A 17268-nucleotide genomic window follows, 5' to 3' on the forward strand; every position below is an offset into this window, starting at 1 on the left:
CGTGCAGTGAGGGACTCTCATTGGTCTGGTTTTGGTCATGACCAGATCACGCCATGTTTACCATGTCAACAAGGGATTAAACAAAAGTATGATCTCCATGTTCATCGATAATGAAAATAATTGTATGTTGCAGCAATGGTTGCAATATAAATAATCTTTATGTGTTTCTTCAAATAAAAGGAGTTTAAGAATCTTAGTCTCTAAATGTTTGCACCACTTTGTCATGATATGTGATATTCCTCATGGAAACAAGAATCTGTATGTTCCTCATCACTTGAAAGTACTGTGTGAATACACACCCTGAAGTGACCAGAATCACAATTAGCAGATGACGTTTCGTACCTTGATTGCCCCGGGGTATAAAAGAAACAACTTTCTTTTGTTTGCAGCCGCAGCTGGCGAGCCTGTGCGCCACATCTTCCAGAGGGCGTCCTGCCAGCTGTCACAGGCCGCTCCCTCAGCAGGAGCCGCCTCTGCAGCAGGAAGCCGACTCAGAGCCTCATTTCCACACGCAGTCTCAGGACAACCCTCAGCCCGGCGGCGTCAGTGTGACGCCTACAGCTCGCAACTCCGCTGGGGAAGATGGATCCAGATCGTCCACTGACAGCCCGTCTGTTGGCAGCATGGGAGATTCAGGTGAGAACACGAAGGATTACGAAGGATTTACTGAATGAAACCAAACCAAACACGTCTTAAAGCAACTGAACATTTAAAAGTTGTTATTAGTTTTAAAGTAGCAATTGTCTTTGCCTAAAATTAAACAGACAATATTTGTGTCTTGTTGTGATATCAGGTGATCAAAATTCAATTTCGGGACAGTGCCAATGTTAGTTTGATGTAGAATATGGATGAAAGATGACGTTGATATTATGTTGGTTTTAAGTAAGGGTTGATATTGGGTTTTCACCCAATATCTGACACCGATACTGATTATTGGTACTTAATGAGACCGAAAACTGATATTTGGAACTGAAATGAATTTATAACAAAAACGAAAAACCTTCCTGTCAATATTTCGAATTTGGAATATGACAAACTCAAACACAGCAACCTTTTTTTTCTAATAGTCAAAATTTTAATAAAAATGAATAAATAAAAATGGCTCTCTAAGGTTTTACAAAGGAACAGTTCCTGCCAAGCTGACACTTTCTTTGCATTTTTTAATTAATTTTAGCGGCGATCATTCAGATAAAACTCAGATACAGAATATCGGCCAATGCCAATGCCAAATATCAAATAATCGGCCAGATTGATAATCTGTTGACCCTTAGTTTAAAGTTCTTTTGTCAAGTTGCCAAAATCCAATGTCTTCCAAACATCTCAAGCCAACAACTTTTTGACCTAGAATATTTAGTTGTAGTATGTAAGTATGGACAACAAAACCCAACATCTACAATGTTAACGTCCACACAACGTGACATTCTGTCATTGTTAAACATTTACATATAATATCGTCAACCTGACCGTGCTACATATGAGAGCAATTTTCTCCTCTAATTTTGGCACCTGGCAATTAAAGGGTTAAAATTCTGAAAATTAATGAATATTTGATATTTATGATTGGGACTGATGGTTAAAAAATTACTCAATACAAGCAGAAAACAGTGTTAATGTTTAATGTTTTTAAATGTTTAATTTTGAAAAGGGAATTTTGTGTGCAGTGATACAAGTGTTATATTAGAGCCCTAAGGGTTAACATGACAAAACATAAAATCCTATTCAGACAAAATCTGCTTTGAAAGTAACTCAAATCCCAGCCCTTGAATTTAAGACCACAGTGGATGTATTCAGTCTGACGTGACAAGTATCTTAAAAAGGGATTTAAATGACATCCATCCTCCAACACGACAAAAGCTGACAGATGATTGAGCACAGAGGTGACTCTGGAGGAGGACAGGAAATGGTTTTCTAAATTTGGGAACAAAACAGGCACTTAATCAGGAACAAAAGTGGAAGCATTTAAGAAAACAATTACTGAAGGTCTTTTTAAGCAGGCTGAACACTGAATTAGTCTCAAGTGAGCAGTCACAGCTGACAGGCTTCAGCCGGATATGAATACATGTTGAGTAACCGTTTAAAGGGATAGTTCACCCAAAAATGAAAATTCAGTTATTATCTAGTCACCCTCATGCCGATGTGTTTTATAGTCCACAAAGCACTGCCAGAGTTTGACAGGGAAAAGGCATTGCACTCAAAAAATTGAGGCAAATGGTGACCAGGGTTCAAACATTAAAAAAATACATAATAAAACCAAAAATGTCTTCATACTGCTCGTCTGAAGTAATCCAAGTCACTGGTCTCATGTTTTTAGCCTTGCTGTAGCCTGTAGCTCCTACTGTGGGAGCCGCGTTAACTTGCTGCGTTAACTTGTGCACACTTGCACAAGACCAATGAGAGCTTGTCAAAGCCTCCCCCACACACAGAGAGACTCCTGGAGTTAGCAGCAAGCAACAAGTCCTTTTGTCAGACTGTGTGCATACATGAATGCGGCTCCCACACGAGGAGATACAGGCTACAACAAGGCTAAAAACATGACACCAGTAACATTTTTCAAAACAACTTGGCGTGTTGGGGCTTCAGGACACTTGGGTTACTTTGGACGAGCAGTATGGAGACAGTTTGAGGTTTTATTATGTATTTTTTTAACGTCTGAATCCTGGCCACCATTTGCTATGACTGTTTGGGATATGAATGCAACATCTTTTCCCCATGATACTCCAGTGTTTTGTGGATTATAAAACTTTACCCGACCTTCCATGGGCATGAGGGTGAAAAGATAATGTGTGTATTTGTTACTTTTTTATTCTTGTATTTTACGGTGTATGTATTGTTGTTTTTATACCACAGACACTGAAGTCCAAGGCAAATTTCCCACAGGGACAATGAAGTATATCTCATCTAAATCTAATTTACTGAAGTATCATTTTTGGGTGAACCATCCTTTTAAAAAATACTCACATTCAGGAATATAACGTGTATTTCAGATGGCTATGGACACCAGCTGTGTCAGGCAGAAACACCACAGGAGACCCAAACTTCAGATCTGGGTGCAGCCAACCACCTCAAAGGTGACTGTAAGGCTGTGGTGTCCGGGCTGCTGTGTGGGAAACCGGCAAAGTGGGAGGTCGTCTTTGATATCGAGCCCTACCTAAACGGCCGGGAACGTGAGGAAAAGGTCCATGAGGAGCTGTGGAACGAGACATTTCACCACATGGCGGGACGCTCCATCATATGCGACTTTGAGCACATGGCCGATAAGGAATGCGAGATTGAGCACGGTGAGTACAATGATTAAGGTTTTGATATGATCGACCTCTTTTTAGGTATACAACATTTTGTAAAATTTGCTTATTTGCTGTCTCGTTAGCCTGGCTCGGCTCGGCATTGGCCCGGCTCAACATTTTCAGCAGCATGATTTAAACACATAATTATAAGTGTTCTGAATATAGTTTTCTTGACATTCTTCCTTATTTTTTTCTGCAAATATCTACCATATCTATGAACACACACACACACACACACACACACACACACACACACACACACACACACACACACACACACACACACACACACACACACACACACACACACACACGACTTCCAAGCGAAACTGTGGCCAGACAGTGTGAGCAATAGAGCTGTGGGCCACTGCTAAAAATGTCAAACTATTCCTTTAAGACGCATTTTATATATGTGTAATGTAAATGCATTATGTATGTTTGGAATAATGTTATTCAGTATTTTTTGAAACAGTCTAGCGGTATGCAATATTATGTATGATGTGCTATGTAATTATTTTTTCATTATTCACAGGCTCTGGCAGGAAGTACCAACTATACGCTATTCACACCAGCAAAGCCTGCAATATTCTGAGCAAATACACAGCATTTGTTCCCATCGACCTCGACACTAATGAGTATTTGCAGACATGTATTGAATACACAAACCCCGGTGAGTCCTGTGGATCTGATGTGATGAAGTCTTTATACCGCCTATTGTTTAAATCTTGCCGTGAACAGAGCACAGAGTCCTAAAACAAAACCTTGAGTAACTTCTTTTCTGCGAGCTCCTGTTGTTTTGTAGAAAAGTCTATAAAGTTACCTTGTGTGTGCTACAGAGTGCTGCAGTGTCACTGAAAGTATTCTCATCTCTTATTCGCTTGCCAAAAGTTAGATGAAAAGATTGCAGCCCAGTCGCCAGGAGAAAACGTTGATACTGTACGTTTCTGCAAACGACAAATGTATTATAGTTGCATGTTTCGTATGCGTCATACCAACATTTCAAAAGTGATGTAGCATATGAGCTGACTTAGTCATCGGGCAGTGGAGGGGATGGCGGATGGTGCGACACTTAGTTGAGAGTGAGACGCCTGCAAAGCTGCCTGCAAACAGTTCTCTGACACCAAAACCAGTTGTGTTTCAGTGAGTCTTTGCTGTTTCTTTTTCTTTTCTTTTCTTTTCTTTTCTTTTTTTTCTAACCATGATATCACTACATTGCTGGACTAGGGCCTATTTTAAGGCCAGTGTGAATGTTGTGAGTTTTGTCGTCATTTTGAGGTTGCCAGGCAACCAGTGGAGACTCCAGAGATTCACTGCTCCAAGCCAAAAGAGCACACAACCATATTTCCCCAAATATCAGACTATTACTTCAATTTCAGTGATGCATCCTGTAGATCTCGCTCCTCATGTTAACACTGTTGTTGGCAGTCCTACTCTGATGTGTTCACACACTGAGACTAAAATATAATTATGGTTCAGTCTAAAGCAAATCTAGATCCAAAATTATATCAATCTTAACATGCTTCCAAATTTTGCATCATACAAAGGTACAAGCCTGGTGAAAACTGTTTATGTCTAACTACTTTAAAACCCCTTAAAAATGTGATTTTGTTTTCAGGTGAAGGTCTAAAGAGGGGCTCACACTCGAGCTCTCGTTCAGGGAGCAGGAAGAACAGAGGGTACTCCATCGGACTGGGTCGCTCTCAGTCTGGCGGCATGTCTGAGGAAGCCGAAGATGTCCTGCTGCCCAACAGTACGCTGAATTAAATATATATTGATCTCTCTTTCATCCCAACTAAACACATAGGAGGAGGAGGCAGGGGCTTTGTAGTGGAGCTGAATACCAAGGGCCCCAGTTGAAAGGGGGCCCTCTAAAAGAAATGAAGTTTGCTTTGTTTGCAATTTTTATTTCTAAATAATTTATGCCAAAACTAAATTAAATCATCTGAATGAATCTTTGAAAGACTAAACTTTGTAGTAAAAAATAGTGGAAGCCCTCTGAGCCCCCTCACACCCCTTAAAGGCACAAAATGGTTTAGTCTGCCCTTGAATTAGGATTTGTCTCTGCACGCAGCCAAAGCTGAGTGCTTGACTGCTGATGCTGCTGGAGCACCAACATACACTTATAAAGGGTAATTGGGGTTCCAAGAAATGAAAGTTAGAAAGAAAAGTGAAAGAAAGCAAACTGATTTTGTAAAATAAATAAATAAATAAATTATCACTGCACAAGAGACATGAATCAAGAAAAGAAGGCTGAGGGGGCCACAGAGACTACTTGTGCATGGGGCCCAGAATTTGGTGCTACGCCCCTGGAAGGAACTTCCTAGATCAGTAACCACCAAGTCCAACAGAAATAAATAATGTAAGAGCTACAGAGGAAGGTAAAAGGCCTATTTTACTGTAAATAAAATCAGTGAGTAGAGGTCCTTTTTGATTTTTGAGAATTGATATTTATACATTTGCTCTTATTCTTTCTTTATCAGAAATAGAAAGGTTGCTGTGTTGTACCTCCAGCACTTGGAGCTCAGAGATACTGAGCACCCAAAGAGCTTTGTGCTGCTTTACATTAAAAATACTTCAACTTCAGCAAAAGGGCAGAACATTTTAAATTGGTTTTCAGTGGTGGCATAGCAACAGCAGGAGCTAAGACTAGCGCACTGCTCGAGCATCTGTTTGGCACTGCCAGTCAAAAAAAAGGAGGTGCACAGCAGGCGCAGATGCAGATGAGCTGCATCAGTGTTGCTTGGTAAAGCTGTCTTCTTCAACACAACAATGTCTGGTTAGGTTGAGAGAAAAGAAGGAATGATTTTGCAGAAAATAATACAGAATAAAGGACAGCTGAGATTTAATTTCCAATATTTTTTTGTTGTTGTCTTAGATGGAGAGGAGGGTGTCTCTCCGTGCAGCACCCCCTCCTCCTCCGGTTGGGAGAGATGTAGCTTCACAGAGGGTACGTACAACACATCAACCGGTCAGTGAATTTGCTGCATCTCATCACCGTTGACATAAACCGTCTGCCAGTCTGTTGTCTTTTTCTGGGCATCGCTGCTGCTTCGTTCTGAATGTGAAACATGAGATTATTGACATTTTATTTAGTCCCTTGTCTTGTAAGTGATGACAGAAGTCGACTCAATTTTGTGGCTTGTATTGACAAACGCTGTCTGGACCTTTTAAATAAAACAAACAATGAGCACTTAGTGAAGGCACACACACACACACACACACACACACACACACACACACACACACACACAAGAAGAAGTGCTTCACCCACAGAGTAGAGACAGCTGGAATATGTGTCCTCCGCTGCTGCTGTTGCATCTCAGTGGGTGTTTTACCTCTTTATTATGTGACTCGTGTTGAGAACTAAACAAAAAAGTGACAATAAAATGCCACTGCTTCTCTCTCTCTCCTTCCCTTGTCTAACTCTGCCTCTCTGTCTCCAAGTCTCCCAGAGGAGTCCGTCTGTGACCTCTGACCAATCACAGAAATCGGTGGAAAGCCTTTTTTCTGCCAGGTGGGTGATTGAAGACTGGCTGGCTACATAGATGTGCTGTAGCTGTGGTAACACTGCATGAGCAAACACAGCGACTCAGAGCTTTCATATTAGGTATAATTGGTTGTTGCTGATCCACCTACATTTGCACTCCCACTGCTCCGTTTTTACTTTACTAATGCTGTTTTATACTGGAGACGTTATCATCTTCGTGACATTTGTTTATGATGTTTATGCTACAGTGTAGAAAAGAGCTCCAATCACACGATCCGAGCCCCAACAATGGGGTCAACCTTATTATGACTACTTTTCCTTATATTTTGGAGACAATGTCAAGAATGACCCTCTCGCCTGCTCTCTGACCAGGGATGTCAATGGTTAATCGCCGAGAATATTTTTGATTGGTTGCACAGGTCTATAGGTTCATTTTGCTGTTAAGTTTAGTGCGTTGTGCACCGCCCACGTTTGGTGGGCGTTGGCTCATTTGTCAAAAAATGCTAGTCCCTACCCAACAGGGGGTCTACCTTTGTTTCAGACAGGACAGCTTGAGTGTAAAAGGGGGACAGTGTCAGTGTCATCACACTGACAGTGTCGGTGTGATGACATGCAGCAAAAGGTCCGTACAGGTCAGAATCAGACCTGCAGCCGCTGTGGCGAGGATTCAGCCTCTGTACGCTCTACCAGGTGAGCTATCGGGTGCCCTTAGCGGCTCAGTTTTTTGCAATACCAGTGCCAAAACAATACTTCTAAAATAGTACTGGTGCCTGAATTAGTGCTTTTTTCAAAATAAAACACATAATGGCGGTTAACAGCGTAAAAGAATGGCTTTTTAAATTTTTTTTTTTTTTTTTTTTTGCAAAGGCAAATTTGAACTGGAAATTGAATATATAACCTCTTAACAATTTGAAGTACACCTAGATATATTGTAAACAGAAATTAATACAAAACACTATTAACAAATTCACATAACACATTCACATAATCAATAAAATTTAACCCCGCAACAATAATTTAACTGTAATTAACACTTATAGCAATAATGACGGCAAATACATTTTTGGTTGGGATCAATTATTGTGTCCCTAACTCAGCAGCCAGAGATTCCTTACTGTCTGATTAGGAGTGGCGGAGATCACGGCTAGTCCACCTTAACTGTCCACCTTAAGAGAGCTGGATCAGGGTCAGTGTGAAGCTTACTTCGCTGGCTAACTTCGGGGCTGAGCACTTTTGTTTTCCTCAGCAGGCGGTGAGCAAAACATGGGAGCTTGTCATTGGTGTTCATACAGACACATCCTCTGGGTACTACGAATGTGTGATCCAAATTCCACGTCAATCTATTGAATGGTTGTTGAGATATGTCAGATATGTAAATCTAACGTTGGTACGTGCTTCACATACTGTGATTTACATCTGCCTCTCCCTCTCCTCTGTCAGGTTGGCCCTCAGCAGGACTCGTCTCCTGACTCGCGCTGCCAAAGGATTCATGTGTCGATCTCACAGCAAGTCCGGTGATTCGATTGGAGAGAGTGACAACGAGAATAAAGACTACATTCCTCTGGTGGGCAGTTGATATCCATATATCTATATCCTGTGAATGCTCTTGTCAACCTGCATTTATTTTGATTGACACTAATTTGAACTGACTGTGGGTTTGTCAGAGGAGACGAATGAGTCACATTGTGTGACAGTTTGAATATTTCAGTTCAGTTTTATTCATAAAACTGTTGAAATACAAGAATTTAGAATATTTAACAGAGATGTGAAAAAGAACACCCTGTTAAGATATCTGGAGCCCTAGAAACTACGCAGATAGTCTGTACAATATTTCAAAAAGTGCATGTATTATACTATTATATGGATATACAACTGAACACCTGAGACATTAAGGACCCTGACCAACCAAGCCAATGGTCAGCTGTCAGTCAATAGGCAGGTTTACATGACAGATTTAACGCAAAACTTAAGGATATTTTCGAAATGTCGATAAAACACAATTGCGAAATGACTATGTTTCCATTGAGTGATGTTATTATATTTGCATCATCAGCAATAATTGCTTTCTGTAGAATATGGGAGGGAAGAAAAGCGGCCCTAAAATTGATCCCTGGGGGACTCCATATTTGATGGTTTTACTTTGAGATATGTGACCACTGACATTTTTTAATTTATGAGATTAAGAATCGCCATATGAGTGGTGTTCTTTTTTCTAAAGCCATACTGTGATGGGACAAAAATATTTGATTTGTCTAAGCAATCACTTAAGCCTGGCTTAGACCACTGAAGTTTTTGCCTTTACCCCCCATTCACCCCTGACAATTGGAGGAGAAATCCTGCTTTGATTGTTAATTCAACATGAATATTCAACAATTCCTTTTGTTTGTCAAGTTTTAAGTTTGAATGAGGCTCGGCGGGTCGTTCAGTGTGACAGCAGAATTCATGTGATATAGTAAGGAAGCTCTAATAACGGATCCTAAATGTGAAACAAATTTTTTTGCTGAAACTAGTCATCAAACAAAACCAGAGACAGCAGTGTATTATAACTTGCTGTGAGCTGTAATCTGACCACTTCTAAGCAGAAGAGCAGTTTTCTCTCTCTCTCTGTGCCAAGTATCTGCACCGTGTCACTCACTGCCTGCTAGAGTAGCGTTAAAGTGAAGAGCGCTGACTCCGCTGCAAAATCTGGAGACCAAAACGTCCCCAGTAGCACACTGCTGAGCACATTGACTAGCAAAAACCCCGGACAAAAAACGACTGCTTGACTTGAAGCAATCTAAGGCAACTGAGGGGTCTCCAAATACTGATTCAAATCTACGACTTTTAAGGGGAAGCCCAAGTCTACTTTACACAATTCTCTCAAACTTTGGAGAAAGTAGGCAATATAGATATGGTTCGGTAGGTGTGCATGTCATCACCAGACTTAAAGACTGGTACAATTCTAGCAATCTTTGTCATTTCAGGCACATCTCCACAACGTAGAGCGAGACTGAAGTAAAAGAGAGCCATTTTCATTCACAATAGCTTTGAAAATTTCATCTGCGCCAGCTTTGTGAGCTTTTCATATTCATTATAATTTAGGAGACTTAATTTCAGTCAGTTGGCATAAAAAGAATGAATTCAAATAGTTGCCTTGAAGAAATTAAAAGTCGCACCCTTTAGTTGGCTTATTTTGTTGGAGAGATTTTCACCTATAAGGATAAAATGATGAAACTCTTGGCAAGATCAGTAAATCGCTGCTGGCAAATCCAGCCTGGTGTTTGATTTTGGTGTCAGAAAGCTCAGGGGATTTGTGACCCTGGCAGAGGACTTCGTTGAGCACCCTTCAGGATCACTTTTTATCACCCTAAGAGGCTTTAATAAGCTTAGTGTAGTGTCTTTGCTTTTCATTTGTATAGTGTGTGTGAGTTTATTTCTGTATTTTGTAGATTATTCTTTCTTTGCATCGCTTACATTGTTGATACATCACTTATAGAGCGTGCTGTCTAAATAATTGATTTTAAAATACCTAAAATGAGCAATAATTTATGATCTGCAGCACGATGCAGTCAGGGGGCTAAGGTGTCAGCATGTAAGCACGCTGTATCTGACTCAAATCCAACGCAGAAGCACTGCTTGCATATCAGTCCCAAATTACCAGTTTCTTTGACGGTTTAATTAGTCTCTAATTTAAAAAATAAAATAATATGGAGACTATAAAAACAGGAAGTCAGTGGTGGATAAAAGTGATTTTAACAGTTGCATTTTTCAGTTTAAAAACAGACAATTTTGTATTAAATTTGTGTTGTTAGCTGGCTTGCACATGACTGAATAAATAGTATTTAGCTTGCATTTTAAACAACAACACAGCGAGACTCACAACGTATATGACTATTAATTTTACCCATAATTGACCAAGGGTAGTGGGTAGTAAGAATAGATGAACTGTAGTAAAATTCCCTCCTTATAACCAGTGCCTGAATATCCCCCCCCCAGTATAACTCCACTGGTTGACATACATTGATGCACATAAACTGTACGTACAGAACTGTACCAAGAGACAGCTACAAAACTAGGCAGTGCTGATTGAATATAAAACAAGATTATGTTGCTGCCCTGGCTATTTCTCACCTAATATGTATTTAGAAACATATTTTAGTGCCATATTTGGCTGTAATAGTGAGAATTTGTGAACAGGAAGTGGGCGCCATACTGCTTCCTGCAAAAAAATGAGATCAAACAGTAAAACTAAGCAGCACTGATCAAATATAAACCTTGATTCTGTTACTGAGTTTCCAATTTCTTGATTCAGATGTTTTCAGAAACCCTTGTCAGCCTTTTTGCAATGCATTCTGGCCTTTGTAGGATTTCTACCTCTTGAACAAAAACGTCTTTCTATTGCATTGACATCCTAGTTTTATTAAAAGGCCATCTTTCCAGCAGTGAAATACTTCTTTAATCAAGTCATCTGAACACATGCAGCAGGTTTCTTTTTCCCAATTGTCGTAAAAGCAAATGACAAATCCTATTTTATGAGCATTGTCAGTGATAGAGCAATAGGGGGCCTAAAGCAGAGTCCAGACTCACTGTAATATCATAAGACCACACTCAGCTTCTACCTGAAACCATCGAGACCTTGAAGGACACTCTAATTATTCAGCGCACAGCACCTTGTTCATGTATTATTCATCACTTTTCAAATTCAAAGGAAAGGAAACATCTGTACGATCAGAATGGCTGCTTCTAAAAATTATTTCTCCTCCTTTAACAACAGCCATGGAGGTGTCCTATTGCGAGGCAGCTCATGCCCAGCTGCTGATTGGATCAGGAAGTAATAAGCCATAGACGAATGTTGTTATAATATGCAGTGCAGTAAAACAGCATGCACTCAAATTAGTTGATCCAGTGCTCCCTCACGTCTTATTGTGTTTGTTTGCTATGCATAAAAACACAAATTGCTGACAGAACTGGAGCTATAAAGCAACCCCATCTCTTTAAATATTACTACACCGCTGATTAAAACACGGGAAAAAACAAACACAAAGCTTTTTCTATGTCAAGGTATAAACTATTTCCTTTTGCACAGGTGCTGCTGCAGTTGGCTAGCGGTGCATTTCCCCTGGACACAGCTCTGTGTGATGCCATTAGCGTGCCCATGGACAAGCTAAAGTGGACGTCTCCCTTCACCAGTCACCGCACCAGCCTCGGGCACCTGTCCCACTCTAGCAGCCGCCGCGCTGAGAGCGCCGATGGCGAACGCAGATCACTGTGTGAACCAGAAACATATCAACAACCTGCAGAGCACCCTGTAAGCATCCATAGCCCGTCTCATCCATCCAAGAGCTCCTGGTCGGATGCTGGTCCCTCCTCATTAAGCAGTCTGTCCACCGCTGCTGAGCCGCTGCTCTCCCCACACTCCCAGGGGGACAGCGGACGAGGCTCCGGGTCAGGGGGCTTGGAAACAGCATCGCCCGGTGGCATGCTAAAGAGGATGCAGGATCCAGAGAGCATGGTGTGGGCCACAGCTGTGGCCCTCGCCTGGCTGGAGCACAGCTCCGCCAGTCATTTCATAGAGTGGGAACTGGTAGCCGCCAAGGCCAGCATGTGGTTGAGTGCACAGGAAATCCCGGAAGGCCGAGACTTAGCCTCCGTCAAGGCTGCTGCCAACCAGCTCTTCATCATCCTCAGACACTGGGATGAAAACCTGCAACTGAACATGCTCTGTTACAACCCCAACAGCGTCTGAGGTCACTAAACCACGGCTGAAAACACAGACGACTGAAAGAACTCAGCTCCATATGATACTATGCTAACTGAAGCTGTACTATTCTCTGTTTGGCAGTTTGTCCTCTGGAGTCTGATTTTGCCGTTGCAGTTGTGAACGATGTGTATTTTCTTTTGTCCGTGTGCTGTTCCTCTAAACATATCACAGGCTCTTCAGAGGCACTATGTGCAAGCTGTTACCTCGCTGGTGCCATATACTGTAGCTGGATCCCTGTCAGCAAGGGATCAGATCAGAGCTATGCCACAGATTTGAGTTTCATGACGACGAATGTCAGTATTAACTTAGTAGCATGCTGGACCACTGACCATCTGAGAAAAGCTCTTATTGTCATCATATTGATGTTTTGGGGACAATGCTGCAAAACAAATGTAAGAGAAAACTGTTCCACTGATTGACACGTGCTGTTTGTACATCTTCACATCATTTCTTGGATTGATTGTGTTGTGGAAAAAATGTTACATGACAACATCTGGGTACTTGCTCGCAGTACTGCCTGTCTTTTCTACTGCCTGTTACCATTACAGTGTTCTTACTATTTGCCATTTCTTCAGTTTGATTAAAGCAGACACGGAAAAATATGCAAACAGCTCAAGAGAACATAAAATATATGTTAATATTTGTTTGTTTAAAAAGCTATGTGGCTTTGGTGGGAATCTATGAATGTGTATCCCACTAGCATGTAATTTACTGTTTATTATTTAATGAGACATACGGTTTATATTTTTTCATTTATCTGAGTATACCCGTCTTGGAGTAGAGGTTTTGATCATGCTTTAGTTTTTCATTTCAAAAAAAGTAACACAGACCTGGACTAAAGTCGGTAGCACTAAACACACGGTGCAACCACCACCTTGTTACAAGTTAAGTGTTCACTATGTATAAGGACGTTTTAGAAAAGGTTTCACCACACAAACCAGTCCTTACATAGTTAATATATTTACACCCTGTAATTGCTGCATAGCTAATTAAACCAACTGACAAAGGGGACTCCCCATCATTGCAACATCCCAAAATACCAAAGTTCTGGTCATCAACAAAACACTCATTGTCCCAAGGTCAATTTTCTTGGAAAATGCACACTCCCTGCAGTTAGAAAACCCAATTGTCAGAAAAAATGTATGCATGTATGTATGTTACATTTGTACATTATTTTGTAAATTTGTGGTTTAGGCACAAAAACCAATTGGTAAGTACATTTCATACCAAAAGGAAACCCAACGTGCTTTACAGATTAGTAAAGTTAAAGTTCATTGTAGGCCAGGCTATTCAATTTCAATTTGATCTAAAAAGTCAAATATCACAAATCACAATTAGCCTTGGAGGACTTTACAACATACAACATCCCTCTGTCCTTGAACCCTCACAGCGGGTAAGGAAACCACCCCACAACAAAAAACACCTTTAACAGGGAAAAAATGGTAGAAACCTCAAGATGAGCAACACAGGAGGGATCCTGCCTGAAAAAACATGAAAAAACAGGGACGGGTCGATCTAAGACACTTGGGTCTGGTAAACAGCCCCTGAAACTAACTGCAGCGAGTGTGTATTTTCGGAGAAGCTGGGCTTTGCGGCAATGGGCATGGTCTTTTCCTTAACTTAACCTAAGAGGTTTTGTTGCCTAAACCTAAACGCTAACCTCTTCTTTCAAACTGTGATCGTTTCCCAACGTTCAATAGCACCTGTTGCTGGTACTCTCCAATGGTCATATGTCGTTTTGGGAGTCATTTGCAGACGGCCTATTTTGTCCTTTGGGTATGAGGACGTGTTGGTTCTGTCATGCTCACAGTTCATCTACCGCAAGTGCCTAACCAAGGTGTAAAGTTGGCAGAAAATGTAGATCTGTTGATTGAATGATTGGCCCCTTTCTTAAATATACATTACGTACCCTTCTTTCTTTCTTATTCTTTTTCTTGTGTGTTGCCTATGTATTGATTTTCCTTGTCCATCACAGTGTTGCTTTACTCAGGTATTTATTCATTTTTTCACTCAGGCTGAGTTGCGTAAATCCTTCTGCATGAAAACAGGTGTTTGTTATGATGTTTAATGACCGAATTGCCACATTGGAGCCGGTAGTGCAGTATTTTGCTCTCTGAAATGACAAATACGATAGATGTCATACAGTAATTTTTTGTGCAGTAATTGCAGTAGTAAGTGCAGCTGTAATTGTTATAAATTGTATTTTTTATGTACTGGGTCAGTTGTATAGTGCGGTATCTTGCAACTTGCTGTGTGTGCCTTTATAAATGATTGTTGACTGTTTGAGGCTGTTGAAAGCTTCTGTAGTGTCTTTATAACTGTTGATGCTATGATCAGCTCTGCAGGTGCATGTAAAAAAAATAAAAAAATACTCACCAACCAAAGTTACAGGTTCTATAGCCATTATTGCTCTACTGCTGAAAACAAAGGGTACCACAGGGATCGATGCTTGGACCCCTCTCGTTTTAATAAAAACGCCCTGTCTTGGTGCTGTTCTCTGCTCACATGGTTTTTGCTACTGCTGCTATGTTGGCTCTGCCATCCTTGCCAGATGACTCCGCAGTTGCAAAATCTGCGTTTCCATCAAATACTTTAGGTATAATAACCCAAAGCACCACCTATGAACAGGTAGCTCGACCCTAGATCTGTTTAGTGTTTCCACCTCAGACAGTACTCTTACATGTAGGTGGGGTTGTTGTTACTCACCACTGTCCAAAAGTTGCCTTGAAATTGCCTTTTAAAAATATTACTTTACCTTAAAATAATACTGGAAAATTTTCTGTTAAAGAAATCGGTCTCGGCACACTCTGGTCTCGGTCAAGGTTAGTATGGTCTTGACAACAACACTAGTAAGGTAAATCAGGACAAATTTCCACATCAGATTAAAATCTGGTGAGCTTTTGACACTTGGCACACTGACCCATAGCGAGCCATATCGACAGTGCTGACCTTTGAGAGATCGAAGGGCCGCAGAGTCATAAGTGGAGGAAGTTATGTATTGCTGTCCTCTCGAGTAGATCTCATAGTAAAACACATGCTGTATGATTCCGCCTGCCTCAGTAGGTGATGTGATATCAAGGTGACATTTGCTGAATGTGACACAATATGTGTCTCATTATCAACAGAGGCTGCCATAATACGGCTCCTTGAAATCAAAGAGGGTAACTAGCATTTAGAATGACAAAGCATCATTTATACCATCCGCCCCATTACATGGTAAAGCATTCCCAGCATGAGACAAAGAGGGCTGAAAAGGATGAGCGAAGGAGGAATGGAGGGACAGAAAACAGATGACGATCTGAGAGAAATAATAGCTCATTACTGCAGTGCTAATAGCCACCTACATGCCTGCTTCATAGATCAAACAGGACTGAGTCCTGACAGCCTGCAGGGCTTTAAAAACAGACAGTAACACACAGCTATGTGAGTCTGGCAGTCTATTCAGGTGCACTGTGATATTATGTGTGGAAACAGCAAAAGACATTACCCTATAAAAACTTATCAACCAAGCACTGTTGCCAGGTTACTGACTATAAGACAAAGCATCAGGAAATATATTATCTGAACTCATATAGATGCAACACGTATACGTCTCCAGTCATGTGCAGCGTTAATTAAAAAATTATATGTGATGAATGAGTGAGAAGCTGCAGTAGGGTGGTTCTACACACTTAAGCAGGATTTTAACCCATTAAAACCGCAGCAAAATTTATTGGTTTATTTAAAAAATGTGGGGAGCAGGAAATGAGCAACTGACAAGATAAGGCCCAACAAAATTAGTAAAAAAGTTACAAGAAAATCAGCCGAAAATAAGCAAAAAAAAAAGAAGTGAAAAACAAACAAAAAACAAAAATTAAAATTACCCAGTGAAATGTGCTAATAAAAATATATGTATTTTATAAATCTTATTTAATATTTATTTCTTTGACGTAACTTTAAATATAAAATTGTTATAATTATGAATGTCATTTTTGGGACATTTTTCCTTTTTAAAACGAATTTTTATGTATTTCTTGTCACCTTTTACTAATTTCTCCCAGATTGTGAGACATTTCTTTTCCGGTTGGTCATTGCCTTTTTCCCCCATAGTTTCAAAAGAAATCAAACCAGTTTGCTCAGGTTTCAAATGGTGAAATAGCTTGTGAAAGGTGTCTAAATGCAGCACAAGAAAACTTATATTGATCCAGGTTCTCAAGGGAAAAAAAGTAAAAAACAAAAACAAACATGAAAATGACCTAGAAAAAGTGCTAATAAAAATGTATTCATTTTTAATTTTTTTCTGTAACATAATTTTAAATTTAAAATTGTTATGATTATAAATATAGTTTGTGGGACATTCTTCCCTTTTCTTTATTTGGTGATACTTTTCTGACAATCCTCACCTGTTTTTTAAAACTACTTCTTAGGTAATTTTCTTGCAGTGTGTGGGATATTTCTTGCCAAATTGGGCATTGCATTCTTCCCCATGTTTTTGAAAGTAACTAAACCTATTTGTTTAGGTGTCAAAGGGTGAAATAGCTTGTGAAAGGCGTCTAAACGCAGCACAAAACTGATTTCAATCCAGGTTTCAAGGGGGTTCATTTAAATTTAGGTAGAAAAACCTCAAACCCCTCATTTAGCTCCACTCACACAATTGCCATTGTTTTTTTGTTTTTAATTTTATTTCACACTGCTCTGTCAGACAGTAGATCCTCAGTGCTAATTATTCTCCTACATTATTACAGCTCCTTAAACTCCTCTGGCTGCAGAGCGGAGGC

General features: G+C 40.3%; 1 protein-coding gene across 1 annotated transcript in view; it reads left to right on the top strand.

The window, feature by feature from the left end:
- vwa5b1 (von Willebrand factor A domain containing 5B1) overlaps positions 1 to 14981 on the top strand; it is a 36895-nt gene extending 21914 nt beyond the window's left edge. The window contains exons 15-22 of the mRNA XM_042491844.2: positions 390 to 636; positions 2985 to 3278; positions 3817 to 3954; positions 4900 to 5034; positions 6160 to 6231; positions 6729 to 6798; positions 8212 to 8335; positions 11837 to 14981. Of these exons, the coding sequence (XP_042347778.2) occupies positions 390 to 636; positions 2985 to 3278; positions 3817 to 3954; positions 4900 to 5034; positions 6160 to 6231; positions 6729 to 6798; positions 8212 to 8335; positions 11837 to 12496 (1740 nt within the window). The 3' untranslated portion in view covers positions 12497 to 14981. The remainder of the gene's footprint in view (positions 1 to 389; positions 637 to 2984; positions 3279 to 3816; positions 3955 to 4899; positions 5035 to 6159; positions 6232 to 6728; positions 6799 to 8211; positions 8336 to 11836) is intronic.
- Positions 14982 to 17268: the final 2287 nt, after the last annotated feature.

The sequence above is a fragment of the Plectropomus leopardus genome, chromosome 9 (assembly GCF_026936395.1).
Source record: "Plectropomus leopardus strain MGB_pleo_1.0 chromosome 9, ASM2693639v1, whole genome shotgun sequence".
In the NCBI taxonomy this organism is placed as follows: domain Eukaryota; kingdom Metazoa; phylum Chordata; class Actinopteri; order Perciformes; family Serranidae; genus Plectropomus; species Plectropomus leopardus.